Raw genomic sequence first — 18,354 nt, 5'->3', positions numbered from 1 at the left:
GAATGCCGCCGCCAGCCTCCTTGATCTGGGTCTGCAGAAAAGACCATGTAAAGTCAAAACCGAGGCTCGCGTTCCAGTTGCCCACTCCATTCGCATTGCTCGGGCGAACAAAAAGAAAAAGAGGAAAATGACGAACTCACACCATCGCCACAACAACAACAGAGGGCCAGAGGAAGCACGATCCAGCAAGTGATCCCGGACCTGTCTTTGAAATGGCATCCCGATCTCTCCCTCCCCTTTGATTGGCCCGGTGTTGCCCGCCGGCGGAGCCATGGCCCTCCTCCGCCCGTCAAGGGAAGCCCTCTCTTTTCTCCTGTCTCATGACGCCCGGCGGGGGCGTGACAAAACAAACACGTTGATGATGCTCCGGCCCTTTCATCATGTCCTCGCCTCGGGCATCAAGTCCGATGTAGCGTGCCGTAGGTCCTCCGATGCCCGTCTTGCATCCACTCGGACATGGCCGATTGGGCTTCTTTGACGGACCAGCCTCGTCCAACAATCTCACCTCGGGCTATTCCTGCTACAGTATACAGGCAGCCAAGCCAATCCATGGCAAACCTTGATGCTTGCCCCCAGACATGTACATGCATAAACATCCCATGTTAGCTGTGGCTTCCATTCCTCTCCAACCAGGTCCACAATTCTCGAGGCCTACCACGTTCTATCTCTTCCCCCATATATGTATGTGGTTTATTAAGAGCAACACCAACAGTTTCTTTGTTCACATGCCTGCGCCTGCATCTCCGGCGTTGTCCGGGGAGCGAGGCTTTGGTCCAAAGCCACGACCGAACCCCCTGCGCCACGATCCCCAAGGCTGCAGCTTTCTTTCCTCTCTTTTCAGAGTGCACTCTGCCGTCGCTTCTGTTTCCGCCACCGTGCCCGTCCCATCTCGTTTACCCGATACTCCCTTTGTTCTTACTCAAGGCATATGGATGCTATCGTGACGCTGAGCAGACTCAGCTCCAGTACTGGACCGAGGACTTCCACCAGCCCCAGCCCGGCTCATAAACGGAGCACACCCATGTCAAGCTGCCATCGATCCCCAGCTCTCGTCCGAAAACATCTCTCATTTCCCGTATATGGTAGTTTACAAAAACATCACACAGCCTAATTGAAACAAGCACCTCGTAACGTACACTTTGCTCGCCTCCCCTATCCACCGCAAGCATGCTCTCTACCCCTAGGAACTGCTCTGCTCCTCCGTATCGAGCCGTCAACACTTACCCTGACACGCCGCCAGCCAGCCTCTCGGCTCCAATCACCACCTCTTCCTCGTCGGGCTCCTCGATGCTGGTCCTGTTCGTCGCCTCCTTGACCTCTACCGCGGGCCCGTCGTCCTCCGTCTTCTCGCTCGTAGCCGGCGCCGCCTCTTGCCTCTTCACCCCCTCCTTCTCGCCTTCGTGTTTATTCTTGTCCCTGTCACCACGCGACCCAAACGGCCAGAGGCCGCTGAGCCCCCTACTGCTCTCCTTGGCTGGGTGTACGGCTAGTGGACGCAGCAGGACATGGGAACCGCTCTCGCCCTCTCTCCCCTTGTCGTCCTCTGCCATGGCAAAATCTCCAAACTCCTCATCGTCGTCGCCATCGTCAGAATCGTCGTCATCCTTTTTGCTTCGACCCCTCACAACTCCCCTCCACCATGATCCGCGGCCACCTTCGGCAGCAACGTTTCCACTCAACTCGTCCTCCAGCTCGTCCTCTCCGTCCCGAAACGGGTCGCTACTGTCTTCATCTTCGTCGTTCTCGTGGAGCATGGCCGAGGACCCGTCCATGCTGTGACTGTTTTTCTGATGCATCGCCAACCGCGCCGCCAGCTGCAATCTAGCTCTCGATGGGGGGACATTTAGCGGAGGCGGAGGAGGTGGAGGCGGGGGAATCGATGGCGGTGCCATTAGGTTTCCCGTGTTGTTGAGTGGATCGGTATAAGCTCGAAACTAGAATCATTGGCCGCGTCAGCAAGTCAAGCTTGTCGTCCCTGTCCGGAAAGCGAAACCAAAAGAAAGGTGACCGTTCAATGAGCCAGCCATCGCTACAGACACTCGAAGTGACACCTGCCTCCGCGTTCCATTTCTCTCGCCCCTACTCTCGTTGATTCTTTTCCTTTTCCCAGTCCCGTCGTGCCTCTTGTAAATGCCTGGCCTCAATGGTAAAGGAAATCCTTCCGTGCTTCCGATGAATCCCCTGGCGCCCTAGTACATGCATCGCCTCGCTCGACCGCAAGAACATGAGATTGCCTCAACAGTTCGCCTTGGCCAGCAGCTTTACAAGATCTTCTAGATCAAATTCTTCAATCTCCTCCGGTTCGCCATACGTCGGCGTCTCGTTTGTCTGTGCGTCATTCATGAGCCGGTGAAAGTTGGCGCTTGCCTGCTGGCCGAGTCCCCCTCGAACTGTCCCGTTCTAGGGGAGCATCGATCGCGGTGGCTCGTCCTCGTCGGATGAAGCTTCACCAAGCAGACTCGACAACTTCGCCGGTCGGCCCGGGCTGGCAGGATCCCGATCTGGGGGAAACCCTTCTGGAGAGCCTCCCCTGAACGGCTCGGGCGACCTCATAATGACATCCATGGACGCGTCCGCCATGCTGGCTCCTTCGGCATATTGGGTACTCCGGACTTCAGTAAAATCACCACTCACCTCGGAATTAACGTCTTCCTCGTCGCCGTCGCCCTCCTCGTCTTCCTCGTCGCTGCTGCTGCCGAAGCCCGACATCAAAGTGCCTGCGCTTATGGCAAAGGGCCCGATTCCGTTGCCACCGCTCTCGGCGAGCTCAATGCCTCCGTTGAGGCCGGCTTCGGCGAGAGCGTTGGACGAGGCTCCCGAGCCAGCCCCGAGGCTGGAGAGGCCCACGCCGGCCAGTCCGTTGCCGCCGATGCTTCCTCGATGCCCAAGCGCCACCTCGGGCCGCACGCCGCCTAGGATGGCGTTATCCCTCTCGCGGGTTTCGGCTAGAGCACCCTCGACGTAATTGATCCAGTCCTGACTCATGACCTTGTCGAGCACAATCTCCGATAGGAGCTCGGGCGGATGTCGCTCGGTGAACTTGACCACCTCTTCGGCGATGAGGGTGAGGTGACCCATGTATCCCATGCGAGTCTTGACCTTGGCCTGAGAAATATCGCTGGCCTGCTGTCCGTTGATAATGGCCGTTGTGATGTCTGCTGACTCGAAGAGAGACACGGCCAGCGTAGGGTTGAATCCGCGATCCATGGGCCCGTTGAAAACTTGCTGTACAACGTCGTAGACTACGTTGTGCAGGAAGTTGTTCCACGGATAAGCGAAGAAGAAAGACTGCCACGGTTAGATTTGACGAGACAAGCAGTGCTTTCGCCACACAGTGAGAAGCCTACCAGTATTGCAGGGACGACGTGATGATCCACAAATTGCATCTTCAGAAAGTCCCCCACCACGGGATCCGTGGAGCCGGCCTCCCTCCGCCGCTCAGTCGCTGGTGAATCAGTGACCATCTCTTCTTGTGCAATGCCAGCCTCTTTTGTAGTAGGGCTGCGCTGAGGTTCTGACGGCGTTTCAGCTATTGTGTTGGTTGCAGATTGCTGCGCTGCGGGTTGGCCGGCGTTGGAGACTGAAAAGAGAGGCGCAGGCGTGTCCTCGGGATGAGGGGACAATTCACGGTTTCCAGAGGAATCCCCTGGTTCATGGGGAGCCAGTCCGCCCAACCCAGGTTGGGGATCGGGCTCTGAAGGGGGCTCTGAAGCGACCTCGGGGGTTTTTTGAGGCTCGTCATTTTCAGTAATCTCGTTGGCAACGGGCTCATCGTTCGGCTGTTGAGTCTGAGAACCAGGAGCGGTTTCGGGAGGGGCTGGAGCCGCGGCTTCGCCAGTTCCAGCGGGCTTGACTTTCGATGGTGACAGGGGAGCCACCACGAGGTCGGGATCGTCCAAAGTTTGTTGAGTATCCGTCTTTCCAGCATCAAACGATAGCTGAGGCGAGTTCAGCGGCTCGTCGACAAAATCATCATCGTCCCTCTCGAGGAAGAATGCGGGAGGGGGCGCAGCCATGTCATCTTCAGCCTTGACGAATTCGTGCGAAGTATCTTCGCTCATTTCCTTGCTCGGCTCGACCTCTTCAAAACCGTCGTCATCTGCGTTTGTGACCTCGAGACGCCGACTCTCGTCAGTCACCGCCTGTGGTATTCGCATCGTCAGGTCGTCGGCGGAGTGGTCTTCGTCCCTCTGCGGACCGAGCCTGCCGTCGATTCGCAGACGGTGCCGCTCGGCATCCCGGGTCGCAATCAGCTGCTCGGAACCGGCCTCGTTGAGGAGGCCCATGTTGCTGCAATGCAAGAGTTCGGCCATGAGCTCGCAGGTCTTGAACCGGTCGAATCCGAGTGGCTCCAGCTTCTCGCCGAAGGTCGAAGCTAGGCCATGCTTCTTCAAGGGGCCGTCCATAATCAGGCTCATAAAGTTTGGCACATTGTCCGCAAAGAGCCGCAGCAATGTGCCCAGATAGATGGGGTCACGGCTGGACGGGACTGTGTTGGCTTCGCTGCCGACGTCGGGATCGTAGTCGGAGTTGTTTTTCCGGATGACCTCGATGACGATGCCGACGCCGACAGTTAGCGGGTTGCCCCCGCCGAGCATGTAGCCGACGAGCTGTTCGGCGCAGGGCTTGGACACGAGCTGCCTGGTGAGCTCATTGGGGCCAATGCACTGCTGCTCGTTTTGTGAAGCGTTGGCGGAAATGGTAATGATGGCTTTGATAAAGTCGCCAGCGGCAGTTTGCACGACCCAGCTGTGGCTGGGATCGAGGCAGGACAGGAGCATGGGGATGATGTCTTTGGAGTAGAGCCACTGTGCCGCCAACATGGTTTGTTAGGGTGACGGGCAACGGGAAGAGAGCAGGCCGGCAGAGGGCACACGAACCTCGACGATGCCCTGGCCGCCTTCAGCGCGATCCAAGGCAATTATCTTGAGGAGCAAGTCCATGACCATTGGGCATTCGACGTGCCTGAGCAAGTCGGGCACGATGTTGGGCAGGCCTCGAAACAGCACCATCATTTCCTCTGTCTTCTTCTCAAAGAGCGACTCGTTGACCTTTGTAAAGTAGCTGGCCTGGAGAGGATCGAGGGGGGCGGGTCGCGAGAGGAAGACCCAGAAACTGCGGATGAGGTCGAGGTTGTCGGTGAGGGCCTCGGAGATGGACCACGTCTCGGAGCTGAGGATTTCGCAAGCGACGAGGGCATATCGGTTGCGCCTCTTCTCCTGCTCCTCGTCGTCGTTTTCCGAGGCATCGGCAGCGCGGGAGGAGGCGCGTGGGCGCGAAAAGGGCAGCAGGCGGCTTCTGCCCTTGGCTTCGTCATCGGCGGATTCGTCGGGGGTCTCGACGGGCTCGAGCTTGGGGGCGACGACATAGTCGAGGAGCTTGTCGAGAATCTTATCCTCGCGTAGGTATTCGATGAGCTTCGTATTGTGCTGCTTCAGCTCCTGGATCAGGTCGCTCTCGTCGAGCAGCTCCTCGAGGGTGAAGTCGGGCTTGTCGAGGATGGTGTCGATGGTGGAGATGTTGGCGTAGCCGCCAAATCTCCAAAACATGGTGGCGGGCCTATGTCACGGCGCCGGGCGACGAGCGGCACCGGCGGGCGAGACGGGGTCGAGGGATGGCGATGGGCTGGATCATGTAAAGCTGGGCGGTGATGGATCGAGGTGCGGTCGGGCATGCGCAGAAACGAAACGTGCCCGAAACTGGAGCCGGCTTGTCGCACAAAGGACGGGGAAATCCCCACGCAAGCCAAGGATGAGGATGAGGTGCGCTTCTGGCCCTGTGCGACACGAGGAAGGCGGGAGGAGGAGAAGGGCGGCAAGGGAAAAAGAAGGGGTGGAGGGGGGGGAGAAGGTGGATGATTTGAGGGAGAGAGAGGGGACGAGGCGATCAGTCGTCCATGATTGCCGCAGATGGCGATGTCGAGGGAAAATGAGCGACGGGGCCCGAAACTCGGTGTGGATGTCGAGGAAGCGCAGTGGTGCCTTACAGTGGGCGTAGGTACCTCGGGTAGATGATGTGTCTTCTGTCGGGCGGCGCGGAGAGCCTGTCGAGGTACCTGGTCCAGCAGCCAGGAGCGTGCCTCGGGGCCATGTACCTGCTAGTCAGGGTCGGCGCGTGATTGATTGGCGTGACAAGGACAGAAGCGGATGGATTTTAGCGCTCAAGTCCGCTAGCCGCAAGCCCGCGGAGAGCAACGATTGACTTTCCCGCCGCTGCGTTGCCTCGATGGCGGGAGTCAGCCGGCGGGAGGAGGGTCTGTCTCGGCGCCGAGGGGCAGCAAATCGGAGGCTGGAGCGCTAGCAATTACTGGCATTGCATGCGGCCATCACTGATTAACTTACAGGCTCTCCATTCTTGGCGGTGCAGCTGTGCTCACCCACCCTCTGCATCTGCAGTCTCCCTTGAAATTTTCGAGATTCTTCCCCCCCCCCACATTTTCCCCCCATTGCCGATGCAGTCAGTGCTTCTGCCACTTTCTCCCTTTCTCATGAAGCGAGTGAGGACGGATAGGAGTCGCATGCGTAGACGGCTCCCACCCGTCTCTCGTTCAAAAAGGTTGGTCCATGATAAATGCTTTTCCGGATCCATGTATCCCGTAACTCGACACCACTCTACGAGAGCAACAGTAGAAACACTCACTCACAACGTTGGCCCAAAAGCGAAGCCATCCGCAAGGCCCGCCGTTGGTCACAACTCACAACCTGTTGATTCCCACTCTGGGCCTGGGCCCAACAATATTTTCCCAAAGAGCCAAGGACCTCATTTCCCCTGCCCAGAAGCTTATCCTCTGACCTTATTTTTCGCTCTCGCTGTATCTCCGCCCCCCCCCCCCCGACTCGACCGCGAGGAGGGGGACTGAGCCCTTGCTCGTCCGAGGGCTGACGTCCTTGGCCCAACTATTCACAATCTGGCCGCTCGGCAAAGAAAAGGCCCATCTTTGTCTTCATGGCCGACCTGATGGGTGGTGACTGGATGATGGCAATGGCCAACGGTTAGCAGATATAGGGAAGCTCTGCCGCCGCCGCCTCCTCCGAAGCTCGAGATTCAGCCGTTGTTATGTGATTCTCAATGCTGCCTCCGCGTCAATTGCACTTTTGCCCGCCCGAGAAAGGACCGAGAAAGGCCAGGCCGTGAAGCAGCCATTATCTTGCATCAGGTACCTCGGGGCCTGGCGGGTGCTTTGTCCACCGACATGTGCTCCCACGCAGGCCTCATCCGACTCGCCTTCCTCATGCTGTGACGCCCTCCGATCTGCAACTCGCATACCCGTCCTGGAGCCATCAACAGCCTCGGCTTCCAAGATGTCGCTACCGTGCTACAATCCTGGGCCGCCACGTTTCCGTCCCGCATCCCGCCCCTCCACCGGAATCCCACTGCCGACGGCATCTCCGCACACACATATGCCTGCGCCGCCATCACGCGACCAATGTCTCACCTCGTCCAGCTCTGGGTTCCGAGGCTCCCGTCCATCGCCAGGGCAGGCTGCGAAGCTCTCGGCACATGCTCGCCACGAGCCGTGTGAACGCACAACATCCCCCGCGCTCAGTCTCGGAAACACTCGGCAGGGACACTCAGCGGCGGGTCCGTGGTGCGGATACGTGGTAGTCATTCGTAGTCTATTCATGAGTATGATATTCTGGTCTCCCGGAGCATCTTCTCCCCGTCATACCAAGTTCATCACGTGTAAACCCTTGTCCAACTCGCCGCCGACACTCTTCGTCTCTGCCATGTCCTTCAGCAGCATACCTCTCCACCAGCTATACCACTCGGCCACCTCGCCAAGGTCTGCATCCTCCAGTGCGAGCCACTCCTGTAGTTTCGCGTTCCACATGGGAAACACGTTCTGCACAAGCATTTCAGCCATCATCGCACCGCCGAGCATTCGCTCCCACTTCAAAATCCCTGTCAGGACGGGCAGATATGGCTCCTGATCTGCAGGGTCCACGCGGAAGTTTGTTCGTAGGTACCTGCCCATCGACGGCAGCACGTGGGCCATGATCAGAGGATTCCATTCGTCGCCCAAGACATCTTGCCACTGCTCAAGCCCCGGTACAACCCCCCGCTCAAACTCCCAGACATCGATCAGCTGCCGATACTTCCTCTTGACGTCAGCCACGAGGCCGGTGCCTTTGGTGTCCAGGTGGTATGCAGGCAAAAACGGCAGCCAAGGGAACAACCAGGTGTGTGGTAAGTGGTGGCTTTGCCGCTTTTTCCTCGGGTTCCAGTCTGACACGGCAGTCTCGAGCTTGCGCGCAATATTGTCCAGAACTTGTGCACGCACAAAAGGAGGCAAAAGATCGCTCCAGTTCTCGAGGACGCTGAGCATGGGCGCAGGCGTGAGGGCATCCCAGTCCCGAATGGCAGCCAACACTTGGGGCAACCAGACCTTGTACATCATACTTTCGTAAGGGGTGGTCGCTTTATGGTGTGGTCGATAGATTCCCTGGAGCTGTGCTGTTGCAGAGTCCCATTTGTGGACAGGTTGGCCACCATGTCCTAGGCTCGAGCCCTTGAATAATATCGACACCTGCTTTAGCTCTGCAGCGAAGCGAGCGGGCTCTCTCAGTGGATCCCAGTCGGATGCTTTCAATAAGGGGTGGATTGCCGCAACGGCGATATCAGCCGTCTCTGAGTTGATGGAGCCAAGATCAACGGCCTTTCGAAGGCATGCCATGATTTGATGCCAATCCGAGGCTCCCATGAGTTCATCAGTGACCAGAGTCGAGAAGCTTTGTAACCGCTTGAAATCTGATCGGAGATCTTCCATCTCCAGCTCTCGCTCCTTGAGTTCCAGATTCAGCCAAGATTTCCGTTCCTCTAGGCTCTTCCATTCTTCCGAGAAAGCCAGTAAATCTGCCTGTGCCCGTTTCACGAGCTTCCTGGCTTCCACTACCTCACTCGACTCGGGCACGCCAGATTTAGGTGTCATTACACCGCTCGTCGAGGTGAGTAACCTCCCCCCCGGACCAGTCATGTCCAGGATCGGCGTGAAGGCGTCTGGGATGTGTAGGCCTGGCGCCGCGGCCTTGAGCTCCTCCGCTGTTATGTATTTGGGCTTGCGTCTCCGCGGCGTGCTGGTGGCGCTCTCGCCTGCGATCCCAAGAGATTTCTTTTTGGCCTTCCTTCGCCGCTTCTTTTCTTCCTCGTCAGAATCAACGACATTTTCGCCGCGCAATCGAGCTTGTCTTTTTTCCTCCTCTCGTTCCTGGGCCGTCTTTTCTTTCACGGCGCCCAAGCCGATGCCTTGGGGCCGCAAGTTCGCCTCGATAATGACGTTTCTGCCTTGCCCTTCCTTGCCCAAACCCGTGCCCTCAACGTAGCCCATCTTGGCCATCATTCGAGCACCGAACGACTTGGCGTTGACCTTTCCTTTGCGCCCAAAGGCGCTCGGTTGGGGCTTGTTCCGAGGCGGCGGAGTGCTGTCGGCCTCTGATTCATTCAACACGGGCACATTGGCCGACGAAGGTACGAACCCGCGGCCGAGGACGCTCTTCCCATCAAAGGTGGTCTTGACCGTAGCGAGAGACGGCTTGGAATCGGATGCTTTTTGAAACTGCGGTTCTCCTGCCTTGTCCCAATCTGGACCCCGCGCCGTCCGGCCAAATCCCAGGCCCACGCCGGCATTGTCATCTTCGTCATCGTCGTCGTCGTCGTCGTCGTCGTCGTCGTCTGAGCCAGCAACTCCGTCGCCATGGACAGGCTCGTCTTCTTGAGAGTCTTCTTCACTGTCATTTTCGCCACCCTGCACGGCTGTTGAGACGAAGCTCATGCCCTTGCTTCTCAGCGTCTTGCTTTTCCATCTCTGGCCAGGTCGATCCTCGTCGCTGTCGGAGCCAAAAATGCCCAGAGCGGCCTTTTCCTTGCTGTTCCCTCCGACTCGGCGTCGTTTTCGAGGGTTGTAGTCCCTAAACTCATCGTCGGCGACATCAACTCCCGGCAAGACGTAGTCGTCATCGTTGTCTTCGGAGCTCGAGGAGTAGTCTGCGGCGGAAGCTTTGGTGAGACGGGAGGGGTCGAATGTATGGCCTGCAAAGCGGTCCATGGCTGCGATGGCTTTAGATATCCGCGTCCCTTCAAAGAAGCGATGAGGAGATAACTCCCATTGTCGAGTGTTGGTGTAGCAAAGACTGCAGCGGGTGCGTCGCGGGAAGCAAAAGCATCGGACGGGCAGCCTGCCGTTAATCAAGGTAGCCTCGCTGGCCTTAGTCAGCGCAATGTCATCAGCACGTGACCGTGATCCACTGCCACGTCGCGTCAACCGTCGGGCCCACTCCGTCCAACCTGCAACTTCAACGATGCTCTTGTCCAGATCCTGGAAATGGCTGCCCCTCGGCAAAGTCATGGTGAGGGTCCAATCTGCTGGATCAGTACTCGAGGTGGATCTGGTGAGATTTTGTTGATCGCTACACGTGCGATTCGCCGCGCTCAGGCCGGGTTCACTACCATTGTCGTCTTCCCACCTCTTCCACGGTCTTGAACAATTCTACTACGCTCGAGAGCCATCGAATCATTGAAGGCAAGTTTTCCGCGGATAATCCTTCTGGTAATACAGGACATGCTCCGGATCGACACGGTCTAGTCCCTTTGGACCGCATCAGCGGGTCTCGCCTGAGTATGAATCATGTCTTCCTAGTATCAATATGCATCGGAAGCTATATCGATAAAATTCTCAGTCTGCTTCACGAGGCCGCCGCGTATCGTTTCGAGTCCACTCATTAAACGAGCTTGATTTACCCCCATCCCTAAGCTTAAGATGTATAATTAAAGTAACTGTCAAGCTGGTAAAATACCGCTACAACTGGCAAAATAGGGGCTCCCCCATTAGGGGCATCATCAGCGCATATTATTAACCTTCATCTCCCTGATAGTAACTATGCCGGAAATCACGAGAGCCCCTTATTTGAAGCTCGCAGTTGAGCTTTAAGCCCAGGTGTGTAGGGGTGGCAAACAGGATGTCGGCAAATGATGTTATACGAGGTTGAATGGTCGCTGATTCTGGCCCGTGCTTCCGTTGCTCGCGCCATCTGTTGGCTATCCCACGATGCATGTACGTGGCACGCACATCGATTGACGAGCTTTGTTCGCAGCTATTGTAAGTAGCCCTGCAGGCTGCGGACTCAATCGACTCCTTCCGTTCAATGTTGGCCGTTGAACGCTCCATGCGAGGGCTCAGCCTCCGCAATTGCTTTTTACTAAATGCAACTGGATGGCTTTCATGTTTAGTGTCTTTCTCATATAGCTCGCATCAACCCCTAGGACCTCTACGGCGTTATCGAGTCGGGCGTCTTCATGCGCGTCGCTGTCGGAAATTTCAATCGCTTAAACCACGCTTGAGTGGCAGAGGCGGAACGCTGCAACAACCTCATGGTTCGTGCGAAATGAATTCTGTGCCTACCGGCAGTGATTTAGGTACCACACGCGGCGAGTGAAGGCTGAGTTTGCTTTGCCAAGTTTAAGGTGTCTTCAAGTAGGTATTGCCTGGGTAGTCCATCGGTCATTTAGTTCATCATGTAAGTATTTCAAGACAGCACCTCATCTCTTCATTTACTCATATATCGTTTCTCAAAGCTGTGGTGCGTATGTCGTTGAACTAAAGAGAAATTGATTCGTTAAAGTGAATATACTTATCGACCGGAGTTCCGACTTAGAGAGCCACTGAAGGTCGTCTAGAAACGGTTTAGCTGGTACTCAATTGTATCAACTAAAGCTACAACTGCTAATCTGCGTCTTCTTTTGAAAGTTGAAGCCTTCAACGGGCAGATATGATCGAGGTGGCGAGTTGGATACATCTCCAGCAATTGCCATTGGACCCCCCTAGTCTTCTCGGTACTTGAAAAGGAAGGAATTAGGCGGGCAGTAGTAAGGCTGACCGTGGCCCTGGCAAAGCTGACCGTGGCCCTGCCCGTGGATAAAGGGGGTAATGCAACGGATCTCTCGACCATGGATATTTATCATTCTCGGCCCAACTGCAATAGCATCGATGTTACAGAGAAAAGTGATACATCGCCAGCTCATACTGAAACTCCATGCTACTGCATCTGCGTAATGCAGGAACGCGGTGTTTGCAGATCAATTTCAGACTTGAGGCGAAGAATGAATTTCTACACACCAAGTACGAAGCACTTCTTGAGCTTTCAGGGGTAAGTTTGGATCCGCCGGTTGCAAGGCGCAAACTCGGTTGCCATCCACATCAAATTTGAGTCGATAGCGAGGCGATGGAACTAAAAACACAATTCATGAAGCCGAAAGCTGAGCTCACTGCGACGGATCAGTCTCGGCGAGGCTCGGATTCGCCGTGGCTCATCAATACAGCGACGACCACGGGTAGTTTTCGATATACTTCAACGTCCTGATGCCATCAACGGTGATACATTGCAGAAGAATGAAAACAGCGACTTTGCTCCAGGCTTTCGTGGTATCCAACGTTCGCTGCCACCGTGGATTCTTGGCTCCAAACATTCGCGTACTGCACACAGAGCTAACAATATTAGCTTGGAATGTAAGAGCATACTGAGAAATCTCTGTTAGCTATAGTTGCCTTCTCAGACCTTTCCGGATCGTCTTCAAACATTATTTTCTGTTCCTCGGCCATGCCGTTGCTCGGAACAGGCCTAGTCCGCGCACGTGTGGTCATAACCACGGATATCGAAGAGAACCACTTTATTGCCTGGCCTTGATACAGCAGCTGAGCAGTTGCAGGTCCAACACTTCCAACCATTGTCGACCTTCTTCAATAGGAGCTTGGACCATCGATCGTCGTGGACTCGTTTCCCCCGGGCCTCGAGCCAACAAAACGATCGGGGATGTACATGAACCTAATCATCTAGCATTTTACCAGCTGTCCAGATTCACCCTGAGGAAAATTATTTACCACAGCTTACATTGCTCGTAATATCGGCTCGTAATGCTCGTACGTTTCGCCAACCTTTCTAAGCAGCCAATTTCCACGCACCGTCCTTCTCGGTCAGCCCGTCCGTCCAGCCGCCACGTGCGGGATCGTTGAGGCTGTAACTTGAGATTTGATGCTGAGATCATGGTAGGGCGATGCTGAGGACTGAGCTAGCGGATGCCCCATCCAGCGTTCCCACTCTTCGGTACCAGTATCTCCTTGTGGGGTAGTTCTAGCCCGAAGCCGTGACCCTCTCGCCACCCCTCTGCCGAATATCGCGTATTGTTCTCTGTCCAACAATACGGCTTACAAGACGCCGCATGGACATGGCTTCACGTTGGACGTTGAAGCCCCAGTTGGAGTATCCATGCCCACGTGTCTTTGTTGTCTGTGGTGACTGATGTCTGCCCCCTTTCGATAATAAGGCGGATGCATTCGAGGCTAGCCCTGTTGCGTCCATCTGTCCGGTTTCGTATTGCCGGTCCCAGTGAATTTTGCCTTCCTCAAAGATGCCGGCCTCTCCAAGGCATTTAAGACTTGCTCCACCTCTCGAATGATCCATTCAGGTAAAGCTCCCCATCGGTGCGCCTGACAGTGTCGAGAGAAGCCTTCGAGAACGCCTTCGAGCAAGCCTCCGAGATGAGAGTTGCAGTGATCGGAGGAGGCCCCTCTGGCATCGTGACTTTGAAGTACCTCGTTGCGGCGCATCAAAGCCTACAATGCGAGCCCATCGAGGTTTGGCTCTTTGAGTACCAGCCTCAGATTGGGGGCGCCTTCGCCGCAAGGGTGTATGAAGAGGCCGAGGTGAGTTCTGGCTTGAGTGGCGGCTGTGATCCAACTCATCTGACAATGGCATCAGCTTGTCTCCTCGAAGCAGCTCACCACCTTCTCGGACTTTAGACACGATGGGCCTGAAGACTTCCTCAGCCCAGAACGATACGTCCAGTACCTGCAAGACTACTGCACACACTTCAAGTTATGGCCCCACATCATGCTCCGGACACGAGTATTGGCGGTAGAACGACAGTCTTGGGGTGGCCATGTCATTACATACGCGCCAAACGGCAGCCAAACACCGCTCCGGTGGCAATGTGATGCCGTTGCGGTATGCTCGGGCTTGCACGTAGAACCGAATATACCGCATATTGATGGTATCGAGAATGTTCCCCTGGTCATTCATTCTTCCAGGTTCAAGCGGCGAAAGCAGTTTGGATTTGACAAGACTGTCATGGTCATCGGCAGTGGCGAGACCGCTGCAGACGTGGCATACTTGGCTGTCACAGCGCCGACGAGGCGCGTCGTCATGTGTCACAGAGACGGCTTCCACATGGCTCCCAAGGTATGTCTTTGCCCGATTGGCCAGAAGCCAGGAACTGAATTGAGTTCTTCCAGAGGAACCCTGGGCCTATTCTGCTCCCTATCCTCGGTAGGAAGCCGGACTGCAAAGAGCCGGGCATACCCATCGACGTGAGCCGCGCAAACCTCTTCGACACTACCTATGTCCATCCGATTCTCCGCAACTCAATGCTGCTGTGGGAGTACTACCATTATTACATCAAAACCCTGCTGTGGCTGTCTTCTGGCACCACCACCGGAATGGATCAGTGGGTCGGCGCAATCAGCCCTGAACGTCATCATCCGTCCAGGAGTAAGTGCCACATGCCACCTGTTCACGTCTCGATCCAGTCGCGGCTAACATCAAAAGTCTTCTTCAACAAGTCGGACAAGATATGCCCCTATATAAGCCTACCATATCGGCCGAAAATTCCTAGCTGGCGCCTATGGCTATTCGCCTTGAGATCAGCATTTGTACAAAAACCTGTTCCGGATACTCAAGGAAAACGGGTTGACTTGGCACCGTGGCCGGAGAGAATAAGGCCCAACGGGATAGCCCACTTCAAAGATACTGGACGCCCAGAATCTGAACGCATAAAGAAGGAAATCATCAAACCCGACATCATCGTCCTCTGCACCGGCTACAAGCAGTCATTTCCTTTCTTCAATACCCGTCAGAAGGGAGGTGGCCAAGCGTATCCGGTACCGAGCGAAGCCAACGTCCGCGGCATATGGAAACGCGACGAACCTACAATTGGCTTCATTGGCTTCCTGAGGCCATCACTTGGTGCTATCCCTCCCTTGGCTGAGATGCAGGCCCAGCTGTGGACAGTCAATCTGCTCGCGCGGCACAAGATACCACGGGCTCTCGTCCCTGAAGATGAAATGCATTACCGCCTCCACCCTCTCCCAGGTGCCAGGATCAATTATGGCGTCGACCACGAAAGCTATGCCTATCAACTAGCAATGGACATGGACTCGGCCCCAGGCCTCACGGACATGCTCCGACTCCTTTCTTTCAACCTCAACTCGGGGCGTCTCCTCATCATCTGGGCATTGGGAGCACACTTCAACACCAAGTTTCGGCTGCAGGGTCCTTGGGAATGGCATGGAGCGCAAGAGCTGCTTGCTTCGGCAGAATTCTGGCAAACAATCACCCGGCGACCTCTGTTCTTTGGTGAGAAACTGCCCTTCCAAATACACGAGGACACTCGCTTACAGATACAGGCCATTTCGCAGTTTCGCTTCTTCCGATCCTCATATTTGGACCGATAAGTGGAATCGTTTTCCTGTACGCCATCATGCTGGACCTCGGAAGGCGATTGTATCAAGGCTGCAGGGCAGCTCTGGAGGAAGAGACGGGATTCATTAAGTCCCTGCACATAGAAATGGGCACCCCCCTGTTTTGGGCACCCAAGATGGGTGCCCAACCTAAACGGCTGCGTCAACTTCAACAGCAAATTTCACCGCGGAAACGCATCCAATCTGCTAAAAAATTGACGCATGTGTCTTCAAGCCACTACTGATGAAATATACAGAGTCTGACATTCACAGCGCCCTTGAGGCAATCGCCAATGGCGGATCCGCCAAGAAGGCTGCTCGCGATTGGGGCGTCCGAGGGCAACTCTTTACAATCGCATGCATGGTCACGAATGCAGAAAGGATGCATTTTCTGCTCTTCAGAGGCTTTCTCAGACACAGGAAAAGCAACTTACCGAATGGATTCTCATTCAGGACGCCTTGGGCCTTCCTCCCACTCACTCGCAGATCAGGCAGTTCGCGCAGCGCATGCTCGCCGTCAAAGGAGACCACACACCGCTCGGAAAACACTGGATGCAAGCATTTTTAAGACGAAATCCTGCAGTTCGGACCCAGAAGTGCCATCACAGAGACTCTGCGCGTGTCAACGGCGCTTCTACCGAGGTAATTCGGCCTTGGTTCAACAATTTCTTCCTTCCGAGATTCTGGCTATTAAGCCGGAGAACAGGTACAACATGGATGAAGCAGGCATCATGGAAGGACTTGGGGAGAATGGCCTGGTCGTTGGCAGTGCTGAAAAACGATCTGTACAAAAGAAGACGCCTGGTTCTCGGGTCTGGACGTCGTTCATCGAGTGCGTGTCCGCTGCCGGCACCTTCCTCCCTCCACCCGTCATTTTCAAGGGCAAATCGGTCCAGCAACAGTGGTTCCCAGAAGATCTCAGTACTTTTAGTGACTGGCAATTCACTGCGACAAAGAACGGCTGGACTTCGGACCAAACTGCGGTGGAGTGGCTCGAAAAAGGGTTCATTCCCAAGAACCCACCCACCCGACCCTTCGGAGCGAAGACTGCTAGTATTGACGGCCACGGAAGTCACGAGACGGTTGACTTCATGTATCTATGCTACCAGCATCAGATTCACCTTCTTTTCTTACCTCCCCATACCTCTCATGTGCTGCAACCGCTCGATTTGTCTGTCTTCTCCGCTCTTAAGCACTACTACCGCAAACAGGTCGGATTTCTCAGCCTCCTGACCGATTCAAGCCCAGTCGGCAAGCAAAACTTTCTTTCCTGCTACCAGAAAGCACGCGAGCAAGCGCTCACTGTGTCAAACATCAAGGGTGGCTGGAAAGCGACGGGTTTGTGGCCGGTGTCGATGGCGAAGCCACTTTTGAGCCCTCTTCTGCTGGAGAACAGCAACAGACGCAAAAGAACGCGAAAAATGTGGCCAATGCATTCAATAGCCACTTACCCACCAGTGACTGGCAATCAGACACATCCCAGATTGCGTGGTCGACCCCGAGGCGCTCGCAAGATCTGAAGGTTCAGGTAGTTCAATTCAACCAGCTAGACGACGACGTGCCCACGAAGAGATTGCTGTTCAGGAAGATCACAAAAGGGTTTGACGAGAAGGATGGCCTTTTAGCAAAAGCTCAATTGCAGATTCAGGCACTGGAAACACAATTGGCGGCCGTCAAGCCGAAAAAGGAAGAGGGTGGTCACGAGCCCGAATTCGAGGTTCGCCAATATTGAGGCAATACGACGGGCGCAGGAGGAGGTGAACGCAGCTGAGAATGAAGAATCTGATGAAACCGAAGCTGAGGTTTCAGAAATAGGTGACGATTGTATCGTAGTGCACGGTGGTGGGCAGTGAGAAGGGATTGAATTAATGGTGTTGAAAATGGTCGTGATTTTTTGGGGTGCCCAAAACAGGGGGGTGCCCATTTCTATGTGCAGGGACTTACTTCAATTTCCGTCAGCCTCCCCGCAGTGCGGGTGAAAGCTGACGACAGTTTGATGATTGCTTTGCAAGCGTGTCCTGTTGGGTCTAATAGGAAGCAATGAGTAGGAGGTAAGCAGTGAATAACCGACTTTGTAACAGTAGATATCTTGTGTAAAATATTATTGGTATAAATTCAGAGTATTACTACTTGCACGGCCACTTTTCTCACGACGCCCAACGTTGACGCCTCTACTGCGCATCTCACCTCTACCTATAAGATCTAAAGGCGCAAAAGCTACTTAGGTAAGGTATCTCGATTCCGCTACCTAAAGATCGTGTCTTCAGGTTGTAGATTTAATTCTAGGGTATAACTTTACCTATCGTTACTGTCAAGCTGGTAAAATACCGCTACACCATGCAAAATGAGGGCACCCCCGATAGAGGTGTTACTAACGCGTATTATAGGCCTTTTCTTGTCCTGACACACCCCCTAGGTTGATGGCTGCATCTTCTATGGAGCCAGCAAGTTACCCGTAAGACCAATAGGGCCTTGTCTGGCAAATAGATAGGATTTCCTGTGTAGTTGAGGAGGCATAGGCAACCCCCCTGACCCTTTGGATTTAGGCTGTCAGCTACCCGCAGCGCATCATAACCACCCTAGGAGTCGAACAATAGACCAACCAGCTAGCGCAGCTTCCGGAATAGGTTTTCAACCCTCGCTAATTCGCCTAGCGGGGACCCGCAACCGGGCTTATAACTATCAAGCTAGTAAAATACCGCTACACCATGCAAAATAAGGGCACCCCCGATAGAGGTATTACTAACGCGTATTATAGGCCCTTTCTTATCCTAATAACTCTTAAGTAGGGGCTTAAGAGCATAGTAGAAGAAATAAGGGCATAGAAAGGTAAATTTAGTAATATATAT

At 54.9% G+C, this 18,354-nt stretch overlaps 3 protein-coding genes across 3 annotated transcripts; 1 reads left to right on the top strand and 2 right to left on the bottom strand.

Annotated features, from left to right (window-relative positions):
* Positions 1-1,220: 1,220 nt before the first annotated feature.
* On the bottom strand, positions 1,221-5,549 carry HRG_00426 (SIT4 phosphatase-associated protein; the record flags this gene model as incomplete). Its single annotated transcript, XM_044858897.1, has 5 exons — positions 1,221-1,934; positions 2,635-3,288; positions 3,348-3,788; positions 3,855-4,808; positions 4,881-5,549. The coding sequence occupies 5 exons, from the start codon at positions 5,547-5,549 to the stop codon at positions 1,221-1,223; spliced, it is 3,432 nt and encodes a 1,143-aa protein (XP_044725297.1).
* Positions 5,550-7,663: 2,114 nt separating this feature from the next.
* On the bottom strand, positions 7,664-10,342 carry HRG_00425 (GC-rich sequence DNA-binding factor-like protein; the record flags this gene model as incomplete). The annotated part of the gene is made up of 3 exons (XM_044858896.1): positions 7,664-9,669; positions 9,727-9,981; positions 10,282-10,342. The coding sequence occupies 3 exons, from the start codon at positions 10,340-10,342 to the stop codon at positions 7,664-7,666; spliced, it is 2,322 nt and encodes a 773-aa protein (XP_044725296.1).
* A 3,186-nt stretch (positions 10,343-13,528) lies between these two features.
* Positions 13,529-17,237, top strand: HRG_00424 (DDE superfamily endonuclease domain-containing protein; the record flags this gene model as incomplete). The annotated part of the gene is made up of 11 exons (XM_044858895.1): positions 13,529-13,693; positions 13,749-14,228; positions 14,282-14,537; positions 14,595-14,698; positions 14,825-15,401; positions 15,446-15,725; positions 15,779-15,869; positions 15,926-16,087; positions 16,186-16,854; positions 16,902-16,996; positions 17,090-17,237. The coding sequence occupies 11 exons, from the start codon at positions 13,529-13,531 to the stop codon at positions 17,235-17,237; spliced, it is 3,027 nt and encodes a 1,008-aa protein (XP_044725295.1).
* Between the last annotated feature and the right edge of the window lie 1,117 nt (positions 17,238-18,354).

The sequence above is a fragment of the Hirsutella rhossiliensis genome (assembly GCF_020360975.1).
Source record: "Hirsutella rhossiliensis strain HR02 chromosome Unknown scaffold00001, whole genome shotgun sequence".
In the NCBI taxonomy this organism is placed as follows: domain Eukaryota; kingdom Fungi; phylum Ascomycota; class Sordariomycetes; order Hypocreales; family Ophiocordycipitaceae; genus Hirsutella; species Hirsutella rhossiliensis.
This window is presented reverse-complemented; position numbering and strand designations above follow the sequence as displayed.